Raw genomic sequence first — 26,065 nt, 5'->3', positions numbered from 1 at the left:
CTCACACTCATATTTTTTCTCCCAATTTTCGGCAAAAGAAACCCAATATGAGTAAAAATCGTTGAAGAAAAAAATTGAGCTTGGACGAGAACTGAAAAAAATTCTTTGATGTTTGAATCCCTTGCATGAGAACTAAAAAAAATCGTTCAATAAACTCCCAATTTTTGGCAAAAGAAACCCAATATGAGTAAAAATCGTTCAAAAAAAAATTGAACTTGCATGAGAACTGAAAAAAATCCTTCGATGTTTGAATCCCTTGCATGAGAACTGAAAAAAATTGTTCAAGAAACTCCTAATTTTCGGCAAAAGAAACCAAATATGAGTAAAAATCGTTCAAGAAAAAAATCAAACTTGCATGAGAACTGAAAAAAATCCTTCGATGTTTGAATCCCTTGCAACGTTCAAGAAATCAAACTTACCTCACTATCGGTAATGGTCGTTCAGAAGTTAGAAAACATGAAACACGTATGCCTGTGACAAACAAACTGTAAAAAATGTGGACCTTCTAAATAGAAGGTATAATCAAAATTGAAAGCTTTGAAGTAGCAAAGATTAATCTTATTTCCAAATTTTCGATTGAGAAGGTATTATAGAAGGTATAAGATGGAATGAAGAATAAAATAAAACAATGATCAAATATTTGATCTTACTGATTAAAAAAAAACGTTTGATCTTATTTCCAAATTTTTCGATGATAACATCCCGTCAAACAAAGATTCCTATATTATCATATTTCCAAACGTTTCATTCCTCCTGTGATTTCGGTTAGCTGATTTCGGGCAGGGCCGACTCAAGACTTTTGAGGGCCGGAAGCGCACTTCGAAAATGAGACCTTTATGCATTTTTCTACTCCTTCCACCCCAATTTGTTTGTCCAATTTTTTGACTTTTACTTGTCCCAAAATGTTTGTCCACTTTAAAAGACCAAGGAATCAAAAGCTACAAAATTCCCTTTTTGTCCCTTACCATATGAACTAAAGTAATTTTTTTCAAAAAGTTTGAGGGCAACTTTTGGAAAGTTGATCATTTATTGGTGCAATGATTGTGTTCCCTTAAAAAGTTGTATTTTTCAAATTGGACAAACAAATTGAGACGGATGTAGTAGTATTAAAAGAAATCAAAATAGCAAATTCGAAACAAATAAAGAATATGTTTTTGTTATGGAATATGCCTTATTTTCTTTCTTTCTTTTAATGCCTTAGTGTTTCTAATGAGTAATTTCACAATTTAGGCATATTTTAATTGTGGCTCCTAAATTTCAATTGGGCCTATTTTGTTTAAAGGAGACTAGTGCAATTTTTTTTGACCATATATATATATAGGGATCCTAAAAATTTAGGGCCCCTTGTTTTTAAATTTTTTCGGGGGCCGGAAGCGCCGGCTTCCCCGGTCTTGGCTATAAGCCGGCTTTGATTTCGGGTATACTTTCCAAATCTACCACTTCAAACCTCTTGTAAATGTCAATAGAAGTTTAAATCAAAATTTAAATCTTATGTGATAATCAAAATTGCAGGTTTCCTTTATTTTCAAATGGTAACATTAATTCCCGAAATCACAAGGAACCAATCTCAGCCGATGATGTGGCATTACAGTAGTAAGCATTATTTCCCATCCAGTAAGCATTATTTTCTAATTTATCCCTTGGTTTTCTACCCTGTAATCTCAGCCGTTGAAAAAATGTGTACCAATCCTAGGGTCCAAAATATAGGAGGAAAATATTCATGTACTATTGCATTTAGACAGGTAACCTTCTATGTGAGATGTTGTGAAATGTTATTGTAGTGATACTCGCAAGCCCACAAATCTTATATAATATAGACGTGGTAATATAAAATTACACTTCATAATCTAGTTCAACAATATTTTGTTTGGCGATGGGAAAAAATAAGCTTCTAAGAATAAAGAGTGCTTAAAGAGATGATAGAAACACTAGGGCATTGGTATCTATTACATGCATCATATCCATAATATTTGTGTTTCTCAATTCTCCAATTTCTCTACACAAAAAGTTGGCGGCTAAACTCTTTTATTGTGAAAAATATACAAGACAACTCTTTTTCTTAGCTTTTACTATTTATAGTTCTTCTTTTGCGTAACAATTGTATAAAATCAAAATATTCAGTGAATCCATCAAAACACAATTTATATCCGTTATTCACAAATCATAAATTGAATCAAAACAAAAAATAATGAAAATCCAATTTTAGTGGTTTGGTGAAAAATAGGCAAATGAACAAGAAGAAATCTTAAAAAGTTAAATCATGCTTTTGTTTGGAGAAATTAAGTCGCATAAATAAAAAAGATATCGAAGCACGTAATTTCATCCTAACCCTAACAACTAATTTAACCCAATATACTCAAAAGTATAATGAAAATAATAAGGAACTTACTTGGAGGCATTGAGTAGAACAAAATTACTTTCACAATGAAAATTTCCTTCTCAATTTCTCTAACAATAAATGTGAACAAAATAGAGTACAACAAAGAAGAAAGAAAAGAAAAATAAAATACTAAGATGAAGGGTAGCTCCCTAGCTATGTACTACTTCCTTCCTTTTTTCCAAGTCCTCCTTTTATTGGCATTAAGGCTCCGTTTGTTTCAATGTAAAATGTTTTACAATGTAAAATATTTTTTAGAAAATAAACTTCAAACTTTTATTTTCTAGTGTTTGGTTGGCACTTGAAAATATTTTCAGAAATCAACCGGGGGGGGGGGGGGGGGCTTAAACGGTGAAGAGATCTGAGAATATTGGAATTGAACATGGGTCAGGACTGACGATTAAGGACACTGAGCAGTGAGAATTGCAGTAGAAGGCATTGGGTTCATTTCGAAAAATAACTTAAGGAAGATTTAAGGGTAAGTCATTTTCATCCAATTGATGGAAAATATTTTCCTAATTTTTTACACAACCAAACATCGGAAAATAGGTAAAATATTTTACCGAAAAATATTTTAAGCCCAAAAAAACGGAGCCTAAGTGTAAAATAAAATATGACTAGATAATGTAATTGTCGATCAATTCAATGGATCCAATCTTGTCCTAAATTAAAGAGAGATGCTACAAACACTACACCAAACCACTACATTTTTTATAGGGCCCATTCCGGATCCCACAAAAATAAAAAAAAATGTCAATAAATTTTAAAATAATGTTTTATGGGGCCCTGTAAAAAATCAACTCCAAGGAATATCGGTAAGTATTATTTCTAGATTCATAGGAGCGATTTTTATGGGCATTTTTTTTTTAGGACCCGAAATGGGCCCCCCAAAAATATAATGAATGGTGTAGTGGTTTGGTACAGTGTACCACTGTACCTAGACTTATTGTAAATTATATTGCCTTGCCTGGCATTGAGCAGAACCCACGCTTTACTCAATGGCAATTGGAAATTTATCCGCCTTACTCAATGGCAATTGGAAATTTATCTCACGCTTTGCGGACATTTGCAATCTAGGAGGAATTATCAAATGCTTCTCGCTGCAACATTTAGCATAAAAATAAGAGAATGACTTCGGTGTCTTCGGTCATTTTGGGGGCACAACAACTTTTGGCATAATAAAACCATTATGAGTATAACCAAAACCCATTACGAGCATAACAAAACCATAACAAGGCATAACTTATTTGTTATGTCTTGGTTGGTTTTGGTTATGCCTTGATTGGTTTTTTGGATATTTTTTGGTTATACCTTATTTGGGTTCTGTTATTGTAACGACTCGGAATTTTAATGAATAAAAATTTTGTTATTTCTTTTTTTTACTCGATATTACTTTTAATATTCCTTTTTAATTTCTATAATCCGTCGTAATTAGATTTAAGTCCTTTAATTTCATTTCTTGATTAATAGTCCCACATGGCAAGTAGAATTAGTTTTCAACCGATTAGTTGGAGAAACCGGACTACCAATTCACCTAATTACATTTTCCTAACCCTAGATGGACCTTTTTGACCATCTTTGAGCCTTATGAACCCTCCTAACCCTAATTGAACCATTAGGCCATTATAGTAATCATTTCACCCATGACTAGTCATTCAAGGCCATGCCTACCATCATTACTTCTTTGACCATTGGTTAATAAATGCTAGGAAAATTTTTATCCCGTGGATAATGGACATGTGACTTGCCAATGTGTATATAACCTTGACAAGACAAGTCATGGCCATCATTTTGCTTCCAAATGTGGTAATCTTTATGCATGTCATGCATGCAAACCTAAGGTATAACCATAAACCTAATTATTCTAGAGTTACTTTCATAGACACATATATATACTCATATATATGTATATATGTACCTCATAAGCTATATTATACCTACCTATATGAGTCCATACTTGCATAAGCACAATTTCTAGGAAATTTTCCTCCATTGAGTAGACACTTGAAAACTCTCCATGACTTTTTCTCTTCCAACTAGACTTAAGACTACCTAGACCTAAACCTACTTGGTATTACTTATATATATATATATATATATATATATATATATATATATAGGCACATGGTACGAGAGAGAGAGAGAGAGAGAGAGAGAGAGAGAGAGAGAGAGAGAGAGAGAGAGAAGATGAGGCTGAGAGGGAGAGGAGGAGAGAAGGAGAGAAAGAGAGAGAGGCCGAAGGAGAGAGAGGGAGAGAGTGTGGTGTGTGCATGTGACTTTATTCACTCCCACAAGCTACCCTTTTTAGCCTTAAGCCTATTTGACAACTTTACAACCTATTTCTAGTCTTCCTAAGTACAATCTAGCCAATCATCTTCATCTTTCTTGCAATCAACCTTTCCTAGGACATGACTAGTCAAAAACCCTTAATGATAACCTAGATTTTGAACCTAAAATTGGATGACAAGGCATGGCATGCTTTGTGATGTGATTTGACTACACAATGGAGCAAAACCAATGGGTAATGGGAGAGAGAGGAGGCCGGCCATGGGGGGAGGAGAAAGAGCCAAATTTTGCTATAAATAGCACCCCCCCCCCCCCCCCCCACTCACCATTCAACTCACACCTTCTAATCCTCCAACTCCTCTCTAGAAAATCCTTGTGTTCTTACTTTGTTCTTCCTTGTTCTTGAGTGTTCTTGAGTTCTTCTTGTGTTCTTCAAGAAACTCAACCTAAACCCCTCTTTCGATCCATAAAGTTTAGTAGTTTTAGTCACGAAGAAGTTTCGAGAGAAACCTTTCTCTTTTGAAGCTACCGGAAGTTCACCATAGGAAGTTACTCCGCTCGATCGTCAAATTACTTTCCGTAGTCGTCACTACCGCCAAAAAGAAAGGTAGAATCCCTTGACCACTCACTCAACGTATAGCATAGAACCGTATGTTGGAAGGTGTAACGTAGAATCTTCATATACCCTACTTTTAAGTATATAAGGTTATCTATTCCCTATAACGTTTGAAATGCATGATAGTTAGTAAACTTATTCTCGCTAATAGAAGTATGAGCATGTTGGAATAATCGACTTTTACTCTAGTAAACATATGTTGTAATTTCCCACAAAGGAAGAAAGAACGGTTTTTCAAAAGATAAGACTTTATCGTTGATAGCAGTATTCGTATTTTGATCTTTAGATGGTTATGAGCATGTATCATGAATTGTTTTTATTACTTGTTGTGTGATAAAGCATAAGTGATTTTCACTCCAAAGGCATCCGTACATGTGGCGTTATGCTTTAAGTGGTGATTTGAGCATGATTAGTAATATAGAGTTGGATGATCTTGCTAGTTTAGTTTCAAGATTTAAGTGAATGATTTATGATTACTTTTGTGAAAAGTCCTACTGCGGAGTCTGTGCATGAAAACGTGATACAGAAATTGAGAAAGTTAGAAACATGACACCTAGGGCGTGGTTAATGAAAATGCGTGTTTTGAAAAAGTGAAATGTTTTGGAAACCGTAATGTGGCCGGACATGGTAGCCCATTGTATGGTGTGTGTTTTGTGTGCCAATGGAAACCCAGTGCGGCGGAACCATTGTGAGGATACTCGGGAGACTGGAACTGCAGAACCGAGGTTGGGGTGTATGGCTTGGTTATCCGCGGAGAGGAGCCAATGCAAAGTTTGTGTGCCAATGGGAACCCGGTGCGGCGGAACCATTGTGAGAATACTCAGGAGACCGGAATGGCGGAACCGAGGTTGGGTGTGTTAAAATGATTTTGGAAATGTTGTTATGGTTTATGAAATGTGGGAAATGGTGACACGGTCGATGAGAAGTCGCATAGGAGAAACTCGAAAAATCAAGGACACAAAGGATAGTTTGGATAATAAATGTGTTGGAATAATCGAATTTTACTCTAATAAACATGTGTTGTTTTGAATTTCTCACAAAGGAAGAAAGAACGGTTTTTCAAAAGATAAGACTTTGTCGTTGATAGAAGTATTCGTATTTTGATGAGCATGTGTTATGAATTGTTTGTATTACTTGTCTTGTTGAAAAGCATAAGTGATTGTCACTCCAAAGGCGTCCGTACATGTGGCGTTATGCTTTAAGTGGTGATTTGAGTATGATTAGTAATATAGAGTTGGATGATCTTGCTAGTTTAGTTTCAAGATTTAAGTGAATGATTAGTGATTACTTTTGTGAAAAGTCCTACCGCGGAGTCTATGCATGAAAACGTGACACGAAAATCGAGAAAGTTAGAAACATGACACCTAGGTGTGGTTAATGAAAAGGCGTGTTTTGAAAAGGTAAAATATTTTGGAAACCGCAATGTGGCCGGATGGGGTAGCCCATTGTATGGTGCGTGTTTTGTGTGCCAATGGGAACCCGGTGTGGCGGAACCATTGTGAGGATACTCGGGAGACCGGAACGGCAAAACCAAGGTTGGGTGTATGGCTTGGTTATCCGTGGAGAGGAGCCAATGCAAAGTTTGTGTGCCAATGGAAACCTGGTGCGGCGGAACCATTGTGAGGATACTCGGGAGACCAGAATGGCGGAACCGAGGTTGGGTGTGTTAAAACGATTTTGAAAATGTTGTTATGGTTTATGAAATGTGGGAAATGGTGACACGGTTGACGAGAAGTCGCATAGGATAAACTCGAAAAATCAAGGACACAAATGTTAGTTTGGATAATAAATGAGGATGTGTTATTGTTAACCGTTTTGTCAAATATATATGAACTATGTGGAAATCAGTGAATTTGTGATCAAATGTTTATAAGATAAGGGTTAGAGGGTATAAGATACTCTATTGAGCTTTTGTAGCTCACGGTGTTTCCTTTGGTGACCCTGCCATATTATATTGGTGGCGACGCCGGTATAATGTGTTAGATCTTATAGACGAACAAAGTGAACTCTACACCTTGGAAGCTTTTGGAGCCAAGGAGCTGGCTAGGATGGAGGAACAAGCAGAGCAATAGATAGAAACCATAGTTCTCCTTTGTTTTGTTGAATAAAAGTACTTTGTTAAGATTATAATGTAATATTGAGCCAGACTCTATTTAGTTTTTCAATGAAATTGTCTATTTAACATACCCAAAATTCGGGGCGTTACAATTAGTCTCAAAGAAATTTCAAGCTCAAGCCAAGCTTGAATACATGCAATAAGTAGTCGAGCCAAGCCAGATCAATATTGTACTTGGCTTGTTTGGCTCGATTAGCACCCCTACCTAGGAATCAAACACACAAGCATGGATACTTCCCATTGGAGCTATATTTCAAATGATGATGCTGAATAACATTTATTTCTGCAGTCATCTTTTGTTTCGATATTGTAATTATTTATTTGTGATTTATGATTATGATTGTTCTATCATTATTTTTTTTTTTGTCGGAGATTCAAGAATTATCTCATGGAGGTTTATAGAATCGTTTTCTTTTTTAGTTTCGCAAGACACTGAAGAGCCATGCGCCCTAGGCTTACCCACTTTTGTAGTGCTCTTGGATCAAATAATGAATCAGAGCACGGGGAGCGAGTCCTTACATTTTGTTCAATAAAAAATATGTGTTGCTTGCACATGAAGCAATAATCTCCAATACAAAACATTTTACTATGTCTCCTCCCCTAATTTTAATTTGCTGATTAACTTCTTGTGTAAGCTCTTGGGATCAAGGCTTTTTCTTTTTCTTTCTTGGGGTGTTGGGTAGAATTATCGAAGTAAATTTGGCCAATTGTGTCTGATAAAATAATTGTGAATAATGTTTCTCTACACCATCTTCCGGCGACGGAGAAGATACTGGTGATGACAATGGAAGTTGCCATCTTCCGGGAAGGACCAATCAATCTAAGTTGTCAAGCCATATATTGGATTTAACGGAGCCGTTAACTTACTCCAACTCAGCGTAATCCATAACCAATTCGAGAGATTTGGACGGGAGGGGTCTTAATTGAATAACGGAGGCTACGGAGCAATATTTTAGGTCTAAAATTGAAGTTTAAAAAAGTTTGGGTGTCTATTTGACATTGAGATTAAAGTTTAGGAGGTATTTTGGATTTTTCTCTTACGATAATGAATAATCCAATAAAATGTCATATTTGATTGTCCATTTCATTTTCCAATTACATTATGTTAATTTGTCCCAACATGGATCCCACATGTTCTAACAGGTCATTTTTTAACAAGCTTAGAATTAGACCATCTTAAAAAAAAAAATCCAGGTTGATCCAAATTGGTACACAGTGCAGAACACAATCTACGAGATTACTTGAAACACATATACGCATGCCTTGGACTTCTTCAAAATTGCTCATCACAAGGAGGAATTATGAGGCAATGGCCCTAGATCAGTAGCAATCAACACATAGACTTAGGTTGAATTCCCCTAAGATGAATTGGTTATCCGATTTGTCTCGTCAAGACGAATTAGAAAAATAAAAAATTTTGATTTTTACCCAAATTTCTTTAAAAATATCCAAGATAAAGTCGGCTTTTTGGGCTTTATCTTGAATATTTCCAAATATATTTAGGTAAAAGCCATAATTTTTTACTTTTCCCAAAAAAAAGTGGGACAAAACTAACAAATGCGAAAAAAATTGAAATAAAGACAAAACTTAAAAAAACTCAAAAAGTGCAAAATTCCCCTATCGGAACTAGCCTTGTTAATTTTAGTAAATACAAATCATTTCGTGAGATCTCAAGGGTAGCCTTGGGTCATGGGCTTCAGCAGATCCTTGGGCCCCTTAATAGCTTTGACAGCCAAATTTTGGGCTCTTAGGGATGGATGGGCTTCAGTTAGTTAGCCCTTGATATACATGCTCCAGATATCATTGTGGAGTCTGAAATTCCCTTCTACTGATTTTTTTTTACTATTGGCAATCATTATCTTAACAACATCATTTGTGAATGTGCGTCCCGCTGCGGCAACTGAAGACGGAGGTCCAGCACATTTTTAGAGAAGTCAATGCTTTCGCGGATGGATGCACTATCTAAAGAGAGTCTAATTGTTTTAATTTATGCTCCTAATAAGGTCTTGTTCTGCTTTTTTCAAAAATTTTCTTTTTCAAAAAGAAGCCAATTTCAAATTCAAATATAACGAAAATGAAAAATAATTTTTCAATTTTTTTTGCACCGTTTAAAAGATCTCAATGAGATTTATCAAATAAGATCTATATTGATAGAAAAATTATTTGCTTAAATACATAATTTTTGACCTTGAAATTTACTTTCTTTTTCAAAAATCCATTTTTTCAAAAAGTAGAACAACCTCTAAGTGTATTGAGAAAGAAGCATCTTCGATCTGTTAAATGATGCAAGAGGGGTGCAATACCCTAGATCTGTTACTTTGGTGAGTTAAGTTTTAGTATGAAATTTCCTGTTTTTACCAATAAAAGAAGAAGAAGAAGAAAGATCACAAGGGAGGAAGCCGAACCCCTCCCTCCCTCCCTCCCCCCATATGAGTTTACAGTGTGAGTAAACATTGGACATTGGGCCGTGGTAAAGCTATAGGGTGGGTAATGGGTATATAGACCACCGGATCTTTATCTGGCGAAGGCCCAGAACATACTTACTACTTGAGAGTACATTAGAGAGAGACAGCTATCTTCTCTCAATAAACAAAAAGCCATCCATCCATAAAGTCCGTCTCAATCCTGTGGTTTTCAATACATTTGCCGTACTTCTGCGCTCTCTCTCTCTCCTCTCTCCGTCCACCCTTTCTCTCTCTTCCTGTCCTGTTTTCGATAATCGACCCCCCAACACTGTAAACTCGAAGGACAAAAAGCCTCTTCAGGATTTCAAAACCCTAGCCATTTCAATCCATTTCCTTCCTCTACCCCCTCAATGTGACCGCGCTCTCTCTCTACACGCACATATATACACCAATTTATGTGCAGGTTTATTCAGCAGCATTAGGTATTTTTAAAAAACTCTTCATTTTTTGTTCTTGATTTTTTCCCTTTCTCTTTTTGTTTCGTTTCAATTGTTTTCGAATTGACTGGCATTTTTGTTCTTTGATTTATATATGAAATGCATTATGTTCTTTTCAAGATTCTCAACCGACAAGGAAAATGATGATTTAGATTGCAGTTTATTTTCAAGATTAGGGTTCCTATATCTTTACGCTTGTCTGCATGTATATGCAAATGTGAACGTTCATTTTCCGAAATTTTGATTTGGTGTTTTTTTATCGCGTTGGATAAAACAGGGCAATCATGAACAACGAAGAAGAAAAGAAATGTCCTTTATGCGCCGAAGAGATGGACTGGACGGATCAGCAATTGAAACCCTGCAAATGTGGCTATGAGGTTTGTGAGAAACTACATTTATTTTGCACTTTGGATTTGCCACGTTGGTTATTAGAGTATCCCCCGTGTGGTTCGGGTTTCGATTTAGTGTGATCATGTCCGCTCATGCATTATTTGATTTGACAATGTCGGTTGTGGCTGGAATGAAAAGAGTCAACGAATGCAGACTTTAGAATTCCATAACTTGTACATTTAATTGGATTTTTATTTTGTGGCTTCTTTACATCTCGACCCTAATTTCTATTACCTTGATTGTTTTAGTTCACATTTCATGTGATTCCTTCTAAATGAAAGTTAATGCGATAATTACAACTCCACCTTGGTAATTTGGCATGCATACACCGTCCATCATGTTTGATTCTGGCCCGGTGTCTGCTCCATTTTGCACAGTTTTCTACATATATCCGCACCTGATTTTGACGTTAGAATAAACATTTCTTTTTTAGTCATCTCCTAATATGCAGTGGAGACTGGAGATTGTGTTACACCTGAGCACGTTGCGGTGGAAAGGCAAATGACTACTGCTATTTAAGTGAAGGCGTATGATTTTCCCAGTACAATGCTTATCCAAGGAAACTCGCGGGGAACAAAGCCATTGTTGGCCATGTGGGCGTGACTGTATGGCGACGCGCTTTGCACCGATCGAGCACAGTGAACTAAATTCTAAAATGTGGGTTTGGGTACCATCTGTCACAACGAATTTAGTATAATATCAAACCCTAGTCCAGAGGTGGGCTCGGTGGCCATGTGGTTAGAGGAGTAGAGTCCTGAGGTAGCATACCCTATGCAGGCTTATGGGCTGCTTTATGGTCTCAGATGACCTACTACCCCGTAATTCTAGACAGGGGAAGAACCTGGTCAATGTGATGGAGCAGGGACATCACATGTTTAAGGTGGTAGATTGTAACACTCTACCCCACATCAGGTGGGAAGAAGATTGTCTAACATCATATAAAGTTAGGACTTTTCAATAACCGTAACTAAGTAGAGGTTTGGGAATTTAGGACTTCAAATCATCACTTTACACATGGAAATTGCTTTTATTTTACTTTCGTGTTTTTCTCTGCATTAGTTCGTAAACTTTTTGGTGGCCCTCTTATGCTCAGTTTTGTTTTCGATTTATTTTAAACCAACTGCAGTTAAAGACAATTACTTTTAGTAAGCAGGATATGTTACTCTATCCTTTTCTAACATCGTATAGAAATAATTGTTTGTTTTGTTTTTCATGAACAATGGCATTGTTCTTAGATGCCAATATACTTGTTTTAGCATTAATTACCAATTAAACTCACTTAGTGATAATAAGTTTCTGAATGCAATTTGTGTTAGATTTTGCTAACAAAGAATGGTGAGCTAATATCAAGTTAATGGTTCTTTTAATAAAATGGTGAAAGGGATTGTCCTTTAGGAGCCTAGCATAGGTTCTCATGTGCTCAACAAATGTTCCGCACCACCATCTATCAGCCAAGAAACATACTTGTGTGAAATTTAAGAAATCTACTTGATACATATCGCTTTAGCAATCAAATATGCACCTTTGATATGGTATCGTGTCAATGATTTCCCTTGGCCTCTACCATTGGGAATCTCCCTGTGATGTTCTTTACAGGTTGTCTCAGAGAATGCAGCTTATTTTATGTCTTGAGGAGAAATGTATCCACTTGGAAGCGATCTATGACATTTTGATATTGCTGTGCTATTTTGTATATTTCCCATAAAGACTGGATAGGAATGGGCAATTCACAGCAATTGTGGGTGCTAAAGTCTTGAATGTAAAGTTGGTTTCAGGGTCTCTTAAGATTAGCTTAATCACCCTTTTTGTTCTCTGATGACACCTCAAACCTTGTGGTGGTCTCTCTCTCTCTCTCTCTCTCTCTCTCTCTCTCTCTCTCTCTCTCTCTCTCTCTCTCTCTCTCTTGTGGTTTGAAATGGGAAATTCGAATTTGACACTTATTTTTTATATCAAATTGTAATGACCAGGATAGTATACAGATAAACCTTCCCTCTTGGTTTCTATATTCTGAGACCTGCTTATCTCATAGATGTCTTAGAAGCTCGAAACAATAACGATCTCCAAATTGTTTTTTACCTCCATATATTTCTGAGAAGAAAATGTCTACTACTGTTTGAGGGTCATTTACTTGTCCCTGGTAGTGTTTGTGAAGTTACCAGAAGTTACCTCGGAAAAAGTTTGTTTCTTTCTTCCTTTTAACTTGTCTGCTGCTCTTTGAAATTTTATTGGCATTTATACGTGGTGGAGTATTTATTTCTTGCAATGATACACCATTTAAGGAACGTTATATAGAGAGGCTTGGTGTATTTTCGTTCTAAGAAATTGTTGCATGGGGTGAAGAGAAAGGTATTAGTTCACAAAACAGGAAAATATAATGTTGTATTAGGAAATTGCAATTAAGGCCCTCGGCAAGGAAACCTTACTGTGGTGCTTGCAATAGCTTTTGAGGGGTTGATTTTAGATTCTGGCGCCTCCGATTCTGTTCCAGTTTATTTGCAACAGGTTCTGCTTTTTGCCCAGATGCAGCTTTTAAGGTTAAAGGAGGAATTGAACCTCTCAAAAAGCTCTGTGGTTCCTCTATTATTTGTTTCTCAAACCTATCAAACATTGCAAGCAAAGTTTCAAGACCTTAATTTGCAATGGTGTTGGTTCTGCTTCTGCATATATTCATATTGTCCATTTTAGTAATGGTGAACTCCGATCAGACATTCTTAGAGCTGCACTTGATTGTGTATGAAATCTTATTAGTTTTCCTATGAATGTCTCATTTTGCCAATTCATTTGAGGTCATGATTTCGGCTTCTAGGCTTGAGATGGTTGGCTGTTCTGACTTATGAGTCACTTCTGACCGACTTTAATTCTGGCCTGTGATAGATCCCAAGAATCAAGCAGCAATTGAAACTTGTAGCTTGAAATGGACACAGATTGGGATTGGTGTTGTCCAATTGCAGTTTATGGTTATTTATTTAGGTTTTCTACTTTTAAATTTTGAATGTGTATATTTGTCTCAAAAAGTTCTGTATGATTGCTATTTATAGGCAATATGCATATTTGCAGGTATATCTAACTTGGAAGAGTATACTTCTTTGTGATTTTTGTCATACGGCCTTGGTGATGACATCATTTTGTGGTTCTATTTACATCAGGTTTGTGTTTGGTGTTGGCACCACATAATGGAAATGGCAGAGAAAGATGAGACTGAAGGGCGATGTCCTGCGTGCCGAACTCCTTATGACAAGGAACGAGTTGTAGGGATGGAAGCAAATTGTAAAAGGTTGCTCTTCTTCTGTGACTAGTTTATCAGTGTGTCAGAAATCAAAATTCTTACATTGATCTTCTTCTGATTAGGGTGGTGGCAACAAAGAAAGATAAAAAAAATAAGCCACAGAAGGCAAAGCCAAAAAAGCTTGAAGTAAGTAACGACCTAAGTGGTGTTAGAGTGATCCAGCGGAAAATGGCATACGTAATTGGGCTTCCCCTTAGTCTAGCTGATGAAAATGTGAGTTTCTCTATTCTTGTTTCTCCTTCATTATATCATCTTGGTCATTTTGATTGGAATTTTTGTTCTTTCTCCTGGTATCATAGCATTTTTTTTGGTTTTGAGCAGCTTCTACGGCGGAAGGAGTTTTTCGGCCAGTATGGAAAAGTTTCAAAGGTTTCCCTATCTCGGACGGCCGGTGGGGCTATTCAGCAATTTATTAACGAAACTTGTAGTGTGTAAGTTTCGGCTGGCTCAACCCAAATAGATGCAACTTGAGGATTTAAGTGTTAGTCTCATATGATTTCCTCATTATTATTCTTAGTCATGAGTAATTTTGCATTGTTTGTCTTTCCTCCTAATGATTTCTGTTAGATATCATCGTTGTCCAGAGTCATTGTTCCTTTATGCTGATTGAAGGCTTCATGTGTGCTCAAATTACCTTAAGTTGATGTGGTTTCCTGTTTACCATAGAACGCACTAATACTTCTCTCTGCCTTTGCTTCTGAGTGCTGTTAATGCCTGCCTTCATTTTGCATCCATTAGTTTTATGTACTTGCTGCTACTGTACATTGTAAGGGCAGCCACAAATTGGTTGGTATCACAGATCTTTTTCGTAATGTCAAAGTGTGCTGGTTCTTGATGCAGCTGCTTTTTTGGTGTTTGTGTTCCCTTATCTGATGAGAGATATCTAATGCTATAACTCCATGTTGCTTGTGGTCAATGTTTTTAAAATTGGACTAGGCAGTTAAGGCATACGTGGTTCCTTTAGGCAGTTAAACGCACTTCCGTTAGACGAGGCTCTTAGCCCATCAGTAGGCAGACCTCTACTGTGTCCAATGAAGCTTTATTTTGAGCCTTGTGGTGTTACTAATATAGCTGGACTATTAACTTTGCATTATATGTATCTGAAACTATTCTTGTTAAAGGATGTCTAGGCTTGATTTTAGGTACCCACTTATCTCTAATGTATTGGTGGGGTTACCCGCAAGGTCCCCTTCTGCTTGTCAGACATGGGACTAGAGCATAAGCTTGGATGAACCTTCAGGTCTTTGAGGCGTACTTATTTTCAGAGCATGTGCAAGTAACTTTTCTCAGAGAAAATACTGCAATAGTAGATTGGTCATTCACATTTAGGAATTGAGAGCTTTCACAAGGTGTCTCTTGAGAAATCAGACTGGAAGGGGGTAGAACAACTGAAAAAATAACAACATTCGTGGCTGCCTAAGTTGATGTTACAGTAATTTTTTTTTCTCTCACAGTTAGTATATGATGAGGCAATGACATTATTTGACCAATGTTATAACCTAAATTCTGTACCGGGCGATAGGAAAAACAGTCGGGCGTACATTGAGTTCTATTTTTCGTAATTTTATGGTTTGTACTGAAATGTTCACCTATTTTGCGGCGATACAATTTGTACCGGCTGCTACTGAAGTCAAATATTGTTTGCTGTATCCTAGATACTTCTGTCGAAGCCGGTTCGTCACATTATTCTATTCCACTTTTTACAATCTTGCAAGGCCAGACGCACTGTTCTTACGTGCATGTTATGCCTGGCTACCAACTAGTTAGGATGGTAGCATGATGTTGTCTTGCACAGACCACTACTTGATGGGTCTACATGTAGGGGTGTATACGAGTCGAGCCGAGTATTGGCATGTTCGAGCTCGGCTAGATCAGAATTGGTATGGCTCGAGCTCGAATCGAGCCAAAAAATCAGGGCTCGAGCTCGGCTCGCGCCAAACATGTACAAAGCTCGAGCTTAGCTCATTAGAACTTGGTCTGAAATAAACGAGCCTGCTCAGCTCGAGCTCGGGCTCGAGCTCAATCATTCCAGACAAGCTCATCATTCATTCCAATGGCTGATTCCATCCATTTTTTTTCACCAAAATCACTAGCTGCCACTACCAGCCTAATTCCACATTGTTAATTTCTTCAACCAAAAATTATCGGCTTGTTCTAGCAGATTGTCCACAAATAAAGTAATAAGATCTGAATTACCTTCGAGGCCAGGCGATCGAGAAGAGTTCAAGCGTCTTCTCCATGCCGGAATCCACTTCCCTGGCTCTAAATCTTCTTGACCTAGTGGTTTCATTGCTTGAGAATGGGCAGCACCATAAGGATCACGGACGATAGATGTCGGAATGAAGGTAGAACCTGCCACTACCTCGACGAAGCGGCACAGCAACTGACTGGCGGCGGCAATGGCTATGGTTTGGTGGAATGCGAGAGAGGGAGATGGAGTACGCTGGTTTAGTGCGAGAGAGAGAGAGAGAGAGAGAGAGAGAGAGAGAGAGAGAGAGAGAGAGAGAGAGATGAGTAGAGTCGAGTGCGGCTAGGGTTTGTTCACAGTATATATTGGTTATAATCAACGGCTATGATTTCCCCCAACCTTTAGAGATGGACGGGTAGGATGAATATATATATAAGGGAAGCTCGCGGGTTAAATAAAGTGGATTTCGGGTAAAAATTGCTCGCGGGTCAGGGATCCAGGTAATCAACACCCGGCTGAAGCCCCCCCTCCCCATTTCACGCTTCCAGACCCAGAGAGAGAGAGAAGAAAAAGAAAATAGCGAACACGACGACGACGAAGATCGATCGAACGAGAAGGATTCATCTGGAGAAGAAGAACAAGGTTCTCTCTCTCGTTCCATACAAGAAACCCTAACCCTTGATTTTGGAATTGTAGTAACAGAGAGAAGGACTGAGACGACGAACGATTCACGCTTGGAATCCAAACGAAGAACGCTAAGGAGATCGAAACGCCGATCAATAAGGTCTCTAACCAAGGTCTCTTTCTTTCTCTCTCTCGAGCTGGTTCGAACCAGAAATTATGGCTTTTGTTGGTTCGGATCAGAAATTCCATCTCTCTCTCTCTCATCTGCGTTTTCTGCTAATTAGGATTTTTTTTTTGTTTCAGACCAGAAATTAGGGCTTATCCAAAAGTAGGGTTTTTTTTGAACGACTAATTTGTATTTGAAATTAGGGTTCGAACTAGAACAACTCTATCGAATTGCTTGGTTAGGGTTTCTCTATCTCTGTGTGTGTTGTGCATTGAACTTCGAATTGGTATTTTATTTTATTTTATTTTTGGAATTTGGAACCAGGAAATTTTTTTTTTCTGGTAAAATGTTTTTTTTAGCATAAAGGGCTAGCATTTCCAGATCGTTCACAACAAAATTGTCAATCTGCAACACAACCATGATATTAGGGAAAAAATGGGTAGCCAGTGAGTTTTCTTTATTGGTTTGCAACACAAAATTGGGACCCCATATATTTTCTTGTCCCTATCAACTGATATTTACACCATGGAATTGTCTGCTAATGTTTGTACTGAGATTAGTGAACGATCTGGAGTTTGTATTGTTAGTATCCCCTACTTAGCTGAATTATCTGCAAATAGGCATGTGAGCTTCCTCTAGAAAGCACTTGGACAAGTTCATTTTATTTTAGATGAAGCATTTTACCAAAAAAAACAAAACAGACCACTCCCCCTGATTGGTCTGCCAATAGGCATGTGATTTGGAAATGCTAGGCCTTTATGCTAAAAAAAAACATTTTGCCAGGAAAAAAAAAAATTTCCTGATTCCAAATTCCTGAAAAAAAAAAAAAACCAGTTCGAAGTTCAATGCACCACACACACACACACACAGATAGAGAAACCCTAACCAAGCGATTCGATAGAGTTGTTCTAGTTCGAACCCTAATTTCAGGTACGAATTAGTCGTTCAAAAAAAGCTGTACTGTTGGATAAGCCCTAATTTCTGGTCCGAACAAAAAAAGAAGTCCTAATTAGCAAAAAACACAGATTAGCAAAAAACACAGATGAGAGAGAGAGAGATGGAATTTCTGATCCGAACCAACTAAAGCCATAATTTTTGGTTTGAACCAGCTCTCTCTCGAGAGACCTTATTGATCGGCGTTTCGATCGCCTTGGCGTTTGTCGTTTGGATCTCCAGGCGTGAATCGTTTGTCATCTCAGTCCTTCTCTCTGCTAATATAGTTCCAAAATCAAGGGTTAGGGTTTCTTGTACGGAACAAGAGAGAGAACCTTGTTCTTCTTCTCTAGATGAATCCTTCTCGTTCGATCGATCTTCGTCGTCGTCGTGTTCCCTATTTTCTTCTCTCTTTGGGTTTGGAAGCGTGAAATGGGGAGGGGGCTCCAGTCGGGTGTTGATTACCCAGATCCCTTACCCGCGAGCAATTTTTACCCGAAACCCACTTTATTTAACCCGCGAGCTTCCCTTTTATTTCCCACATCCAACGGCTCACGTTAGAGGTCCGGACCAAACCTCCCTCCGAGCAGTTTTTTTTGAACCGTTCAATGAAAATTGCTCCGATGAAGCTCTTCCTGGTTATTTTTTTTGCTAATTTCTCACGGAGACCCTTAAAATCACGTTCTGATCACTTTGAACGGCTCGGATCATCGAAATTCAATTGGGAATGGGAGTCCCGCATTTTAATAAAATAAGGGATCCCTCACCGGAACCTAACTCTCTCTCTCTCTCTCTCTCTATATATATATATATATATATATATTTATTTGAGCTGTTACCGAGTCGAGCCTAGCCTAACTAGGCTCGTTTGTTAGAGGAGATGGAGTACGTTGGTTTAGTGCGAGAGAGAGATGAAGTGGAGTGCGGCTAGGGTTTGTTCACAGTATATATTGGTTATAATCAACGGCTATGATTTCCCCCAACCTTTAGAGATGGACGGGTAGGATATATATATATATATATATATATATATATATATATATATATATATATATACGGGGCGGTTCCGGGGACACCCAAAAAAACACCTCATAGTTCCCGATCAAATTTTTATGATCCGACTTGCTCAATGTGATCAGAACGTGATTTTAAGGGTACCCACGAGAAATCGGCAAAAAAAATGACCGGAAAGGGCTTTATCCGAACAGTTTCAAACAGTTTTTATTGAATGGTTCAAATAAAAACTACTCAAATCAAGCCTTTCCCGGTCATTTTTTTTGCTAATTTCTCGCGGGCACCCTTAAAATCACATTCTGCACACATTGAACGGTTCGGATCATAAAAATTTGATCGGGAACTAGGAAATTGAGATTTGAGGTGTTTTTTTAGGGGTTTTTTTGGGTGTCCTTTGAACCGTCCCGATATATATATATTCGAGCCGTTACCGAGTTGAGCAAGCTTGCGAGCCTGTTGAGCCGAGCCTAACTAGGCTCGAAATCGGCTCGTTTGTCTAATGAGCCACAAAACTGAGCTCGCTCATTTACCCTTAGAACCGAGCCGAGTCGAGCCGTAACCGAGCCAAGTAGCTCGGCTCACTTACAGCCCTATCTACATGACATGACAAGACTATTACATAACCGAATAGTAAATAGTACCACATAATGCCCAGTCAGATGGGGGTATGGGTGGGGGAGGACTAGAGACAGACCTAACCTGAGGCATGGACAATGTAGTTGCTCTCAGAAAGTTCTACCACTGAAATAGCGAGGACTTAAGGGACGCTATGTCGTAAAACCATGCCCTTAAAACAAAGCCGGAAGGCACCAGAGGGGGCAAGCCTAGGGACGCGATCCAATTTCTGTGCTCATTGTGTTGCTTCCTTCATTCAAAATCTAGAGCATGAGCAAGGTTGTGAATCTCGTACTGTATCGGCTGGTACATGCTGGATTGGTGATAAAACGGTGCTTTGACCCTATGATACCGTCCCGGCCTCAATACCAGGACTCACAGGTCGGTACCGGAGAATCTGGCAAACCTCGGCCGAGATGTTGTTAACAGGAATTTCTCGTACTGTATCGGCCAGTACATGCTGGATTGGTGAGAAAATGGTGCTTTGACCCTATGATACCGTCCCGGCCTCAATACCAGGACTCACCGGTCGGTACCAGAGAATCTGGCAAACCTCGGCCGAGATGTTGTTAATGGGAATTTCGTCCGGTATTTTGCTAAACTGGCAGTAGGCTTTTACAAGTGCTTCTCGGTTAGTCACAACCAGAGAGAATTAAACCCCACCAACCATGACCCAGCTCTTATAGATAAGAGAGAAGAGCTGCTATACATATTACTTACAGTTAATCCAAATCTGTGTATTAAAGCCCTTTTCATATCAGCTGGGGGAAATCTGTGCATACATATTCTTGATGTACTGATTTGGTTACAGCATCCCCGCCGCGAGATTCTTGAGTTGAACAGCGTCGCCACCGCCGTCGTCCACCGGAGCATGATGTGCTCACAGAGAGAGAGAGAGAGAGAGAGAGAGAGAGAGAGAGTAAAAATGCCTGGGAAAGTGGATTTGCCAGGTGGGTTTTGATAGTTATGGGAGTGTTTTTCCTTCTTCGTGACGAAAATAATGAATGTATAACTATATATCGGTAATTGCGCTAAATCCAAAATGGTAGCCGGCACCATACCAGTAGGAAAACCAATACCCTTGTTGGTATGGTATTCAGAACCTTGAGCATGAGTAACGAATGCTGTATGCTTTTCTCTAAACTGATTTTATAATTAGTTTCACAATAGGATCAGTGGAATTTGTTGCAGGATATATGCATTTTGTCTTAAATTGTTCTGCTACCTTTGTGTTTTTCTGCAGATACGTTACTTATTCGAAAGAGGAGGAGGCCATTCGGTGTATTCAATCAATTCATGGTTTTGTTTTGGAAGGTAGGTTTTTAAGGTAAGGACATGGCCTTTTTTCCTCCTATATAATTTCTTAAAACATGCTATGTGTTAGTTATTGTTTGGATGACCTTTGGAAATCTGCCTTTGCAGAGCATCTTTTGGAACTGCTAAGTATTGCCATGCATGGTTGAGAAACTTGGTAGGAACATGAGTTGCTTTGTGATGGATGTCATACTTTGTTGTATGTGGTGTGGTCATTTAAACTGTTCTTTTCACTGAGAATGGTGTTTCTGTTGGTCCAGCCTTGTACCAATGCTGCTTGTTTATACTTGCATAGCATTGGCGCTGAAGAAGATAGTTTCAGTAAAGATGAAGAAGCTGCAGTTCATACAAGGTATTACATACATACAGAAGTTTCGTTTCTCTCAAATATCTCCACATTGCTTGGAAAAACCTGCCTGGATTGATGTATTTTTGTAACAGAATAAGTCTTTTATGTGGTTTTGAGGTAAAAAACCTTCAGGAATAGACTCGTTAAGATCATCTTCAAATTTAGCTTCTCTTGTTAGTGGAGAAACTGAACAAGAAACTGAAGTTGCAACTGATACCGTCCATTTTACTTCAAGTGGTGACTGATTTGGATATGCTGCAAACTTAATCCCAGCTCCCTCAAAGCTCACTACTTGGTGTTCAGTTATCTTGGAATTGGAATCACGCTTTGCATGACCCAATCGAAAATTTTATGCTAACTACAACTTGCTGCATGCTTACTGACTTCAAACATGTGCCTTTAACACTTTGCAAGTTGTACTAGGCTTCATCAATGTTGTAGAAAGCTACTGCATATTACACTGACAGCTTATATTGAATGGTCTTGTCGTTTTTGTTTAGCCAGTCATGTCAAATTATCTTATTGGGAGATTCTCATAATCCAATTTAGTACTGTTTTAATTAAGATATAACTGAACTTGAAGGAATGGCCAATATGTGATAACTTTCAAAATCGAATCTTATAGTAGTTATGAGAAGATGACTCCCCCACTTGAATAACATGGTTTATACAGCAGTTTTCATCCCTTGCACCATCTCTACGTATTAATTTTGTGTGGTTTTGTGTGTACTTTGTTTATTTGTTTTGACTCTATTAGATTGTGAGCTTGCTTTCACCATGCCCTTGCAATGCATAACAGCTAACTATTTTGCAACACTTGTGAGAAAATTTGGTACTCCGGAAAAAGGAAAAGTTTTAGGCCATGCTTTTAACTGATGATTGTTTTAGCTAGGATATTAGTGTTTTCGCTTAACAAATGTATTCATCAGGTACGCTTCACTGGTTTGGTTCCTTCCCTTTTGCTGTATTCTGTTGGAATTTGTACTATCCTCGCTGTTTGGTTAATTGAACTTGTGTTGTGTTTTCACAGAAATAGAGTTCACCAAATAGTGGGTGCCACACATAATATGCAACGGCGCTCGGGGAATATGTTGCCTCCCCCACTTGATGATCCCTTAAATGGCAATGGAGTTGCTACTGACAATGCAATAGTCGGAAGTGCCCTAAAAGTAAGATTTTATCCCATGCAAGCTCTGCAATGGTCAAATCTTTTCCATGCCACCTCTATTATTCTGAGTAAGATGATTGAAACTGTTATGGATGGCCTTATCTAATGTGTTTTCTGCGGTTTGTCAGGACACTGCCCATGTGGCACTAATTTCCAACGGCCACTTGAATTGTTCGCTTTCATCTAAAGATAGGGATGGACGCATTAAGACACCTAACAAAACTTTTGTGGATATTGTCGGAGGCTCTAGTTGTGTTCCAGAAAGAGATGGTAGGGTTGCTGAAGATATTAAGATACTGAACTTGTGCTCTGACTTCTCTTCAGTAGCCATTGAAGAAGCCAATCATCTGGAGACTGAATACTCTGATTCTATGTTTAAGAAGGCTTCATCTTCGTCTCACCTGCCCATTGAGTTACCTGGAGATAAAGATTCTCAGGAATATTTCGTCAAACCATTTAGAGAATCTTCAAAATTTTCAGTGTTTGAGAGACCTTATTTTCCACCGAGTGATGCATGCATAGGAAATGGACATTCTTTTTTAATGTCTGATTCTGAAAGACAAGTTTTGCCTGGTTCATGCAGTGAAGTGCGGGAAGATTTTCTATCTTTTGATGATCAGAGATCAAAGGGTTCTGACAGCTTAAGTCAGGGGTCTTCTGTTCTTTCTTCGTCTTATCCTATTAGGATTCCTGACCGTTCTAATGATCATGCTCAGCATCGTAAAGAAACTCATACTTTTAGCGATTGCAATATGGAGCGGAGAACTGTACATAATCATGTTGATGATGCTTCTATACCATTTACATATGCAAATTCTGCATTGATTGATGGATACAATGAGAGGAACTTCCAAAGTTCTACTGAACTTGATAGAAATTTGAGATCTTCTAATTCATTTTCCAATGAGGAAATAGTGGAACACTTGAGAAGGCTTGACGGTAATGACATTGCCAATGACAATGACACCTCTGCATTGGATGTGGTTGAAAGCAGTATAATCTCAAATATCTTGTCAATGGACTTTGACTCCTGTGATGATTCCTTGACCTCGTCTCACAGCTTAGCTGAATTGTTGGACGGAACTGGTGGGCGGCGTGGGTCTTGGAATTTTCGTAATAGTGAAGAATCAAGGTTCTCATTTGCCAAAAAAGGAAATTCTGTGAATCAAGAACCTGATTTGGACTCATCATTCAGTAGCATTGGTCAGGCGTCAAAGAAATATTCCTCCCTACCAGATTCCATGGAAAAGGAGGAACACTACTTATGGGGACCTCAGAATCATGGTAATCGCTATCATCTTTTTAAAATTTACTGTTCTCATGTTATGTGGTTAATTCTCTCAATCTAGTTCATCTAGATTTCCCTTGTCCAACCCACCATCCCTGAAAATACAGGCAGTGTTATTATCTTACCATAAGTCAAGTCAGTAACTAACTATTGCTTCTTTGTCACTTAATTGGTCAAGTCACTGCGCGTATAGAAGCGTATAAAACTTTTCTTCGAAAAAATCCCAATCCCATTGTGAAAAGTCCATAACATTATGTGACTAGAAAACAAGTGCTTTTCTTAGTTTGTCAGTTGTGAAAAATTGTATGGTGGCCTAGATTGTAGTGTCTATTTATGACCTTGTTGTTTCTTCTCTCTTTGTTTTTTTTGAGACTTTTTCCCATTATTTTTCTATCTATTCATGTATTCCATGTAATAGGTGTAAGATATTATACGCATTGTTGGTCCCTCCTCCCATGTGTCTCTTTTAAATGCTACCCCCTTACATCCTAATTGATGGGCCATCTTTGCATTTCGAGATGTCCTAAATCGTAATCCCTCTTTGAAAATTTAATCTGTAGGTTTTTAGTGTTCTAATACTGTCTCTTAGTAATTGTTTTAAATGTATTCACAAGAGAGAATTCAGGGGCATTATTGGGATTAGTACCTTCCAATTTAAATTTAAATGCAATGATTACAGGTCTCTGTTAGAAGTCCTGATTGTGAATCCTCTTGGGCATTTAAGCTTTAGATTGCCCCTTTGGATTCTATTCTTGACACTTTTTTCTTCCTTGTGATTTCTACTACAGTGTCCACGGCTCAAAGTTTGATTCCACCAGGATTTTCAGTTCCATCCAGAGAACCACCTCCTGGTTTTCCGCCACGTGATAGAACACACCAAGCTCTGAGTGTCACCTCTGGTATACTTCTCTCTCTCTCTTAGGCCGTGTTTGATTGGCTGGGCTATGTCTGAGGGGATACACAATGTCATGGGATGAGGTATCCCACCAGACGAAGAGTGGCGGGAGTACAACACCACATCCCTTGATCTGTTGTATGTCCTATCTTTGCTGGGAGTGCCCAACAGATTTCAATCTAATCCTATTAATCTGTCTAATTAAATGGGTCCTTGGAGGCTTATGCCATGACTTGTCTTCTTTGAGTACAAACTAAACTTCTCTGCTTCCTATACTTCCTTTTCATTTCAGGGAATCATTTGGTCAAGACCTCTTCATTGCCAAACAGTCAGTACCTTGTGGGGTCCATGACAAATATTACCAACAATCATGATTTCGATTTTGTCGATCCTGCTATAATGGTTGTTGGGAGGGGTAAATCAACAAACATAATGAGTAGTAACTCAAGCTTTGAAGCAAGACCCAGTCCTACTCCACAGACCTACGAAGACGAGGCAAGACTTTGGCTCCTGATGCAACAATCTGCATCCGCTACACATCAGGACCCTACATTTCCTTCAACCTTTGTGCAAGAGGCTCCAACTGCTCATCAGGGCCTCATATGCCCAGGTCAAATTGGAAACGGCTTTTCTCCCATGGGCGATACTTTTGGGCTTACTTCAATGCTAATGGATCCTCACCATTCTTATAATCCCTCTCCTGTTCCACAGTTGTGTCAGCAGAAATACAGTAATGGACACATGTCAAATAGTTATGGTGGGGTAGGTTTGAATGAGGCCAGACTAAGAAACGAAATGGGCACGGCAGAGATTCAGAGAAATGAGAGATTAGGATTGAACAAGTTTTTCCCAGGGTACGGCGGGGATTTAATGTTGCAGATGCCCAGCACGGGTGATGTATACAATCGGGTGTATGGGTTGTGAAAAATGCTTATTTCTTTGTTTGAAAGTGAATGTAATGGCAGTGTAGTAATATTTCTGGTTGTCAAGATTACCCCCTTGGTGTAACTAACTGTTTGTGCAAGGCAATCAAAGTGGGTTAATATGATCGCATATTATCGTCAGTAAGTTTGTTTTGGATCATGGATTTATTGCTAAATACTAACTCTTTTTATTTCTACGACTTCATTCACCGATCAGTATTCAAGATGGTCAATTATTTTACTCCCTCTGTCCTAACTTACTTATTATTCTTTTTGAGAGTTTGTCACCTCTCAATTGATTAATTTTAATCTACAGTATAATATTTTAGGTGATTTTAAAAATATTATTTAAAAAATTGTAACACACAAATTCGAGTCCTATAATAAAGAAGGGCATAAATGATGCACAAAATAATACTCCCTCAGTCCCCTTTTTAATGTCTAGTATTTTATTTTGGACTGTCTCTTAATAAGTGTTCATTTTGTAAAGTTAGTGGGTAAAAATAGGTATATTTTTTATTTTGTCCCTAAAAGTAGATTCTTTTTTAAAAAGTTAGTGAGTAAAAATATAATGATGATATCTCCATAGAGGGTAAGTAGGGAAAGTGGAGGTAA

General features: G+C 38.2%; 1 protein-coding gene, 1 long non-coding RNA gene and 1 other non-coding gene across 3 annotated transcripts; 2 read left to right on the top strand and 1 right to left on the bottom strand.

Annotated features, from left to right (window-relative positions):
* The first annotated feature begins 9,967 nt into the window (after window positions 1-9,967).
* Window positions 9,968-25,591, top strand: LOC131318729 (uncharacterized). The gene is made up of 12 exons (XM_058348675.1): window positions 9,968-10,283; window positions 10,575-10,674; window positions 13,834-13,961; window positions 14,036-14,186; window positions 14,295-14,404; window positions 20,757-20,840; window positions 20,936-20,984; window positions 21,088-21,179; window positions 22,207-22,345; window positions 22,473-23,628; window positions 24,421-24,531; window positions 24,820-25,591. The coding sequence occupies exons 2-12, from the start codon at window positions 10,582-10,584 to the stop codon at window positions 25,449-25,451; spliced, it is 2,745 nt and encodes a 914-aa protein (XP_058204658.1). The 5' UTR covers window positions 9,968-10,283; window positions 10,575-10,581; the 3' UTR covers window positions 25,452-25,591.
* LOC131318730 (uncharacterized) lies at window positions 16,748-16,958 on the top strand. The gene is made up of 2 exons (XR_009197798.1): window positions 16,748-16,803; window positions 16,858-16,958. It is a non-coding gene; the product is annotated as an uncharacterized LOC131318730 (long non-coding RNA).
* Window positions 19,664-19,771, bottom strand: LOC131321499 (small nucleolar RNA snoR100). Its single transcript, XR_009198542.1, has one exon. It is a non-coding gene; the product is annotated as a small nucleolar RNA snoR100 (small nucleolar RNA).
* Window positions 25,592-26,065: the final 474 nt, after the last annotated feature.

This window comes from Rhododendron vialii, chromosome 3a, assembly GCF_030253575.1.
Source record: "Rhododendron vialii isolate Sample 1 chromosome 3a, ASM3025357v1".
NCBI lineage: Eukaryota > Viridiplantae > Streptophyta > Magnoliopsida > Ericales > Ericaceae > Rhododendron > Rhododendron vialii.
This window is presented reverse-complemented; position numbering and strand designations above follow the sequence as displayed.

Coding starts and splice junctions, on each gene's coding strand:
- LOC131318729 (XM_058348675.1), top strand. CDS start 10,582: ATGAACAACGAAGAAGAAAAGAAATGTCCTTTATGCGCCGAAGAGATG. Junction 14,187..14,294: donor TTAGTCTAGCTGATGAAAAT/GTGAGTTTCTCT, acceptor GGTTTTGAGCAG/CTTCTACGGCGGAAGGAGTT. Junction 23,629..24,420: donor ATGGGGACCTCAGAATCATG/GTAATCGCTATC, acceptor TTTCTACTACAG/TGTCCACGGCTCAAAGTTTG.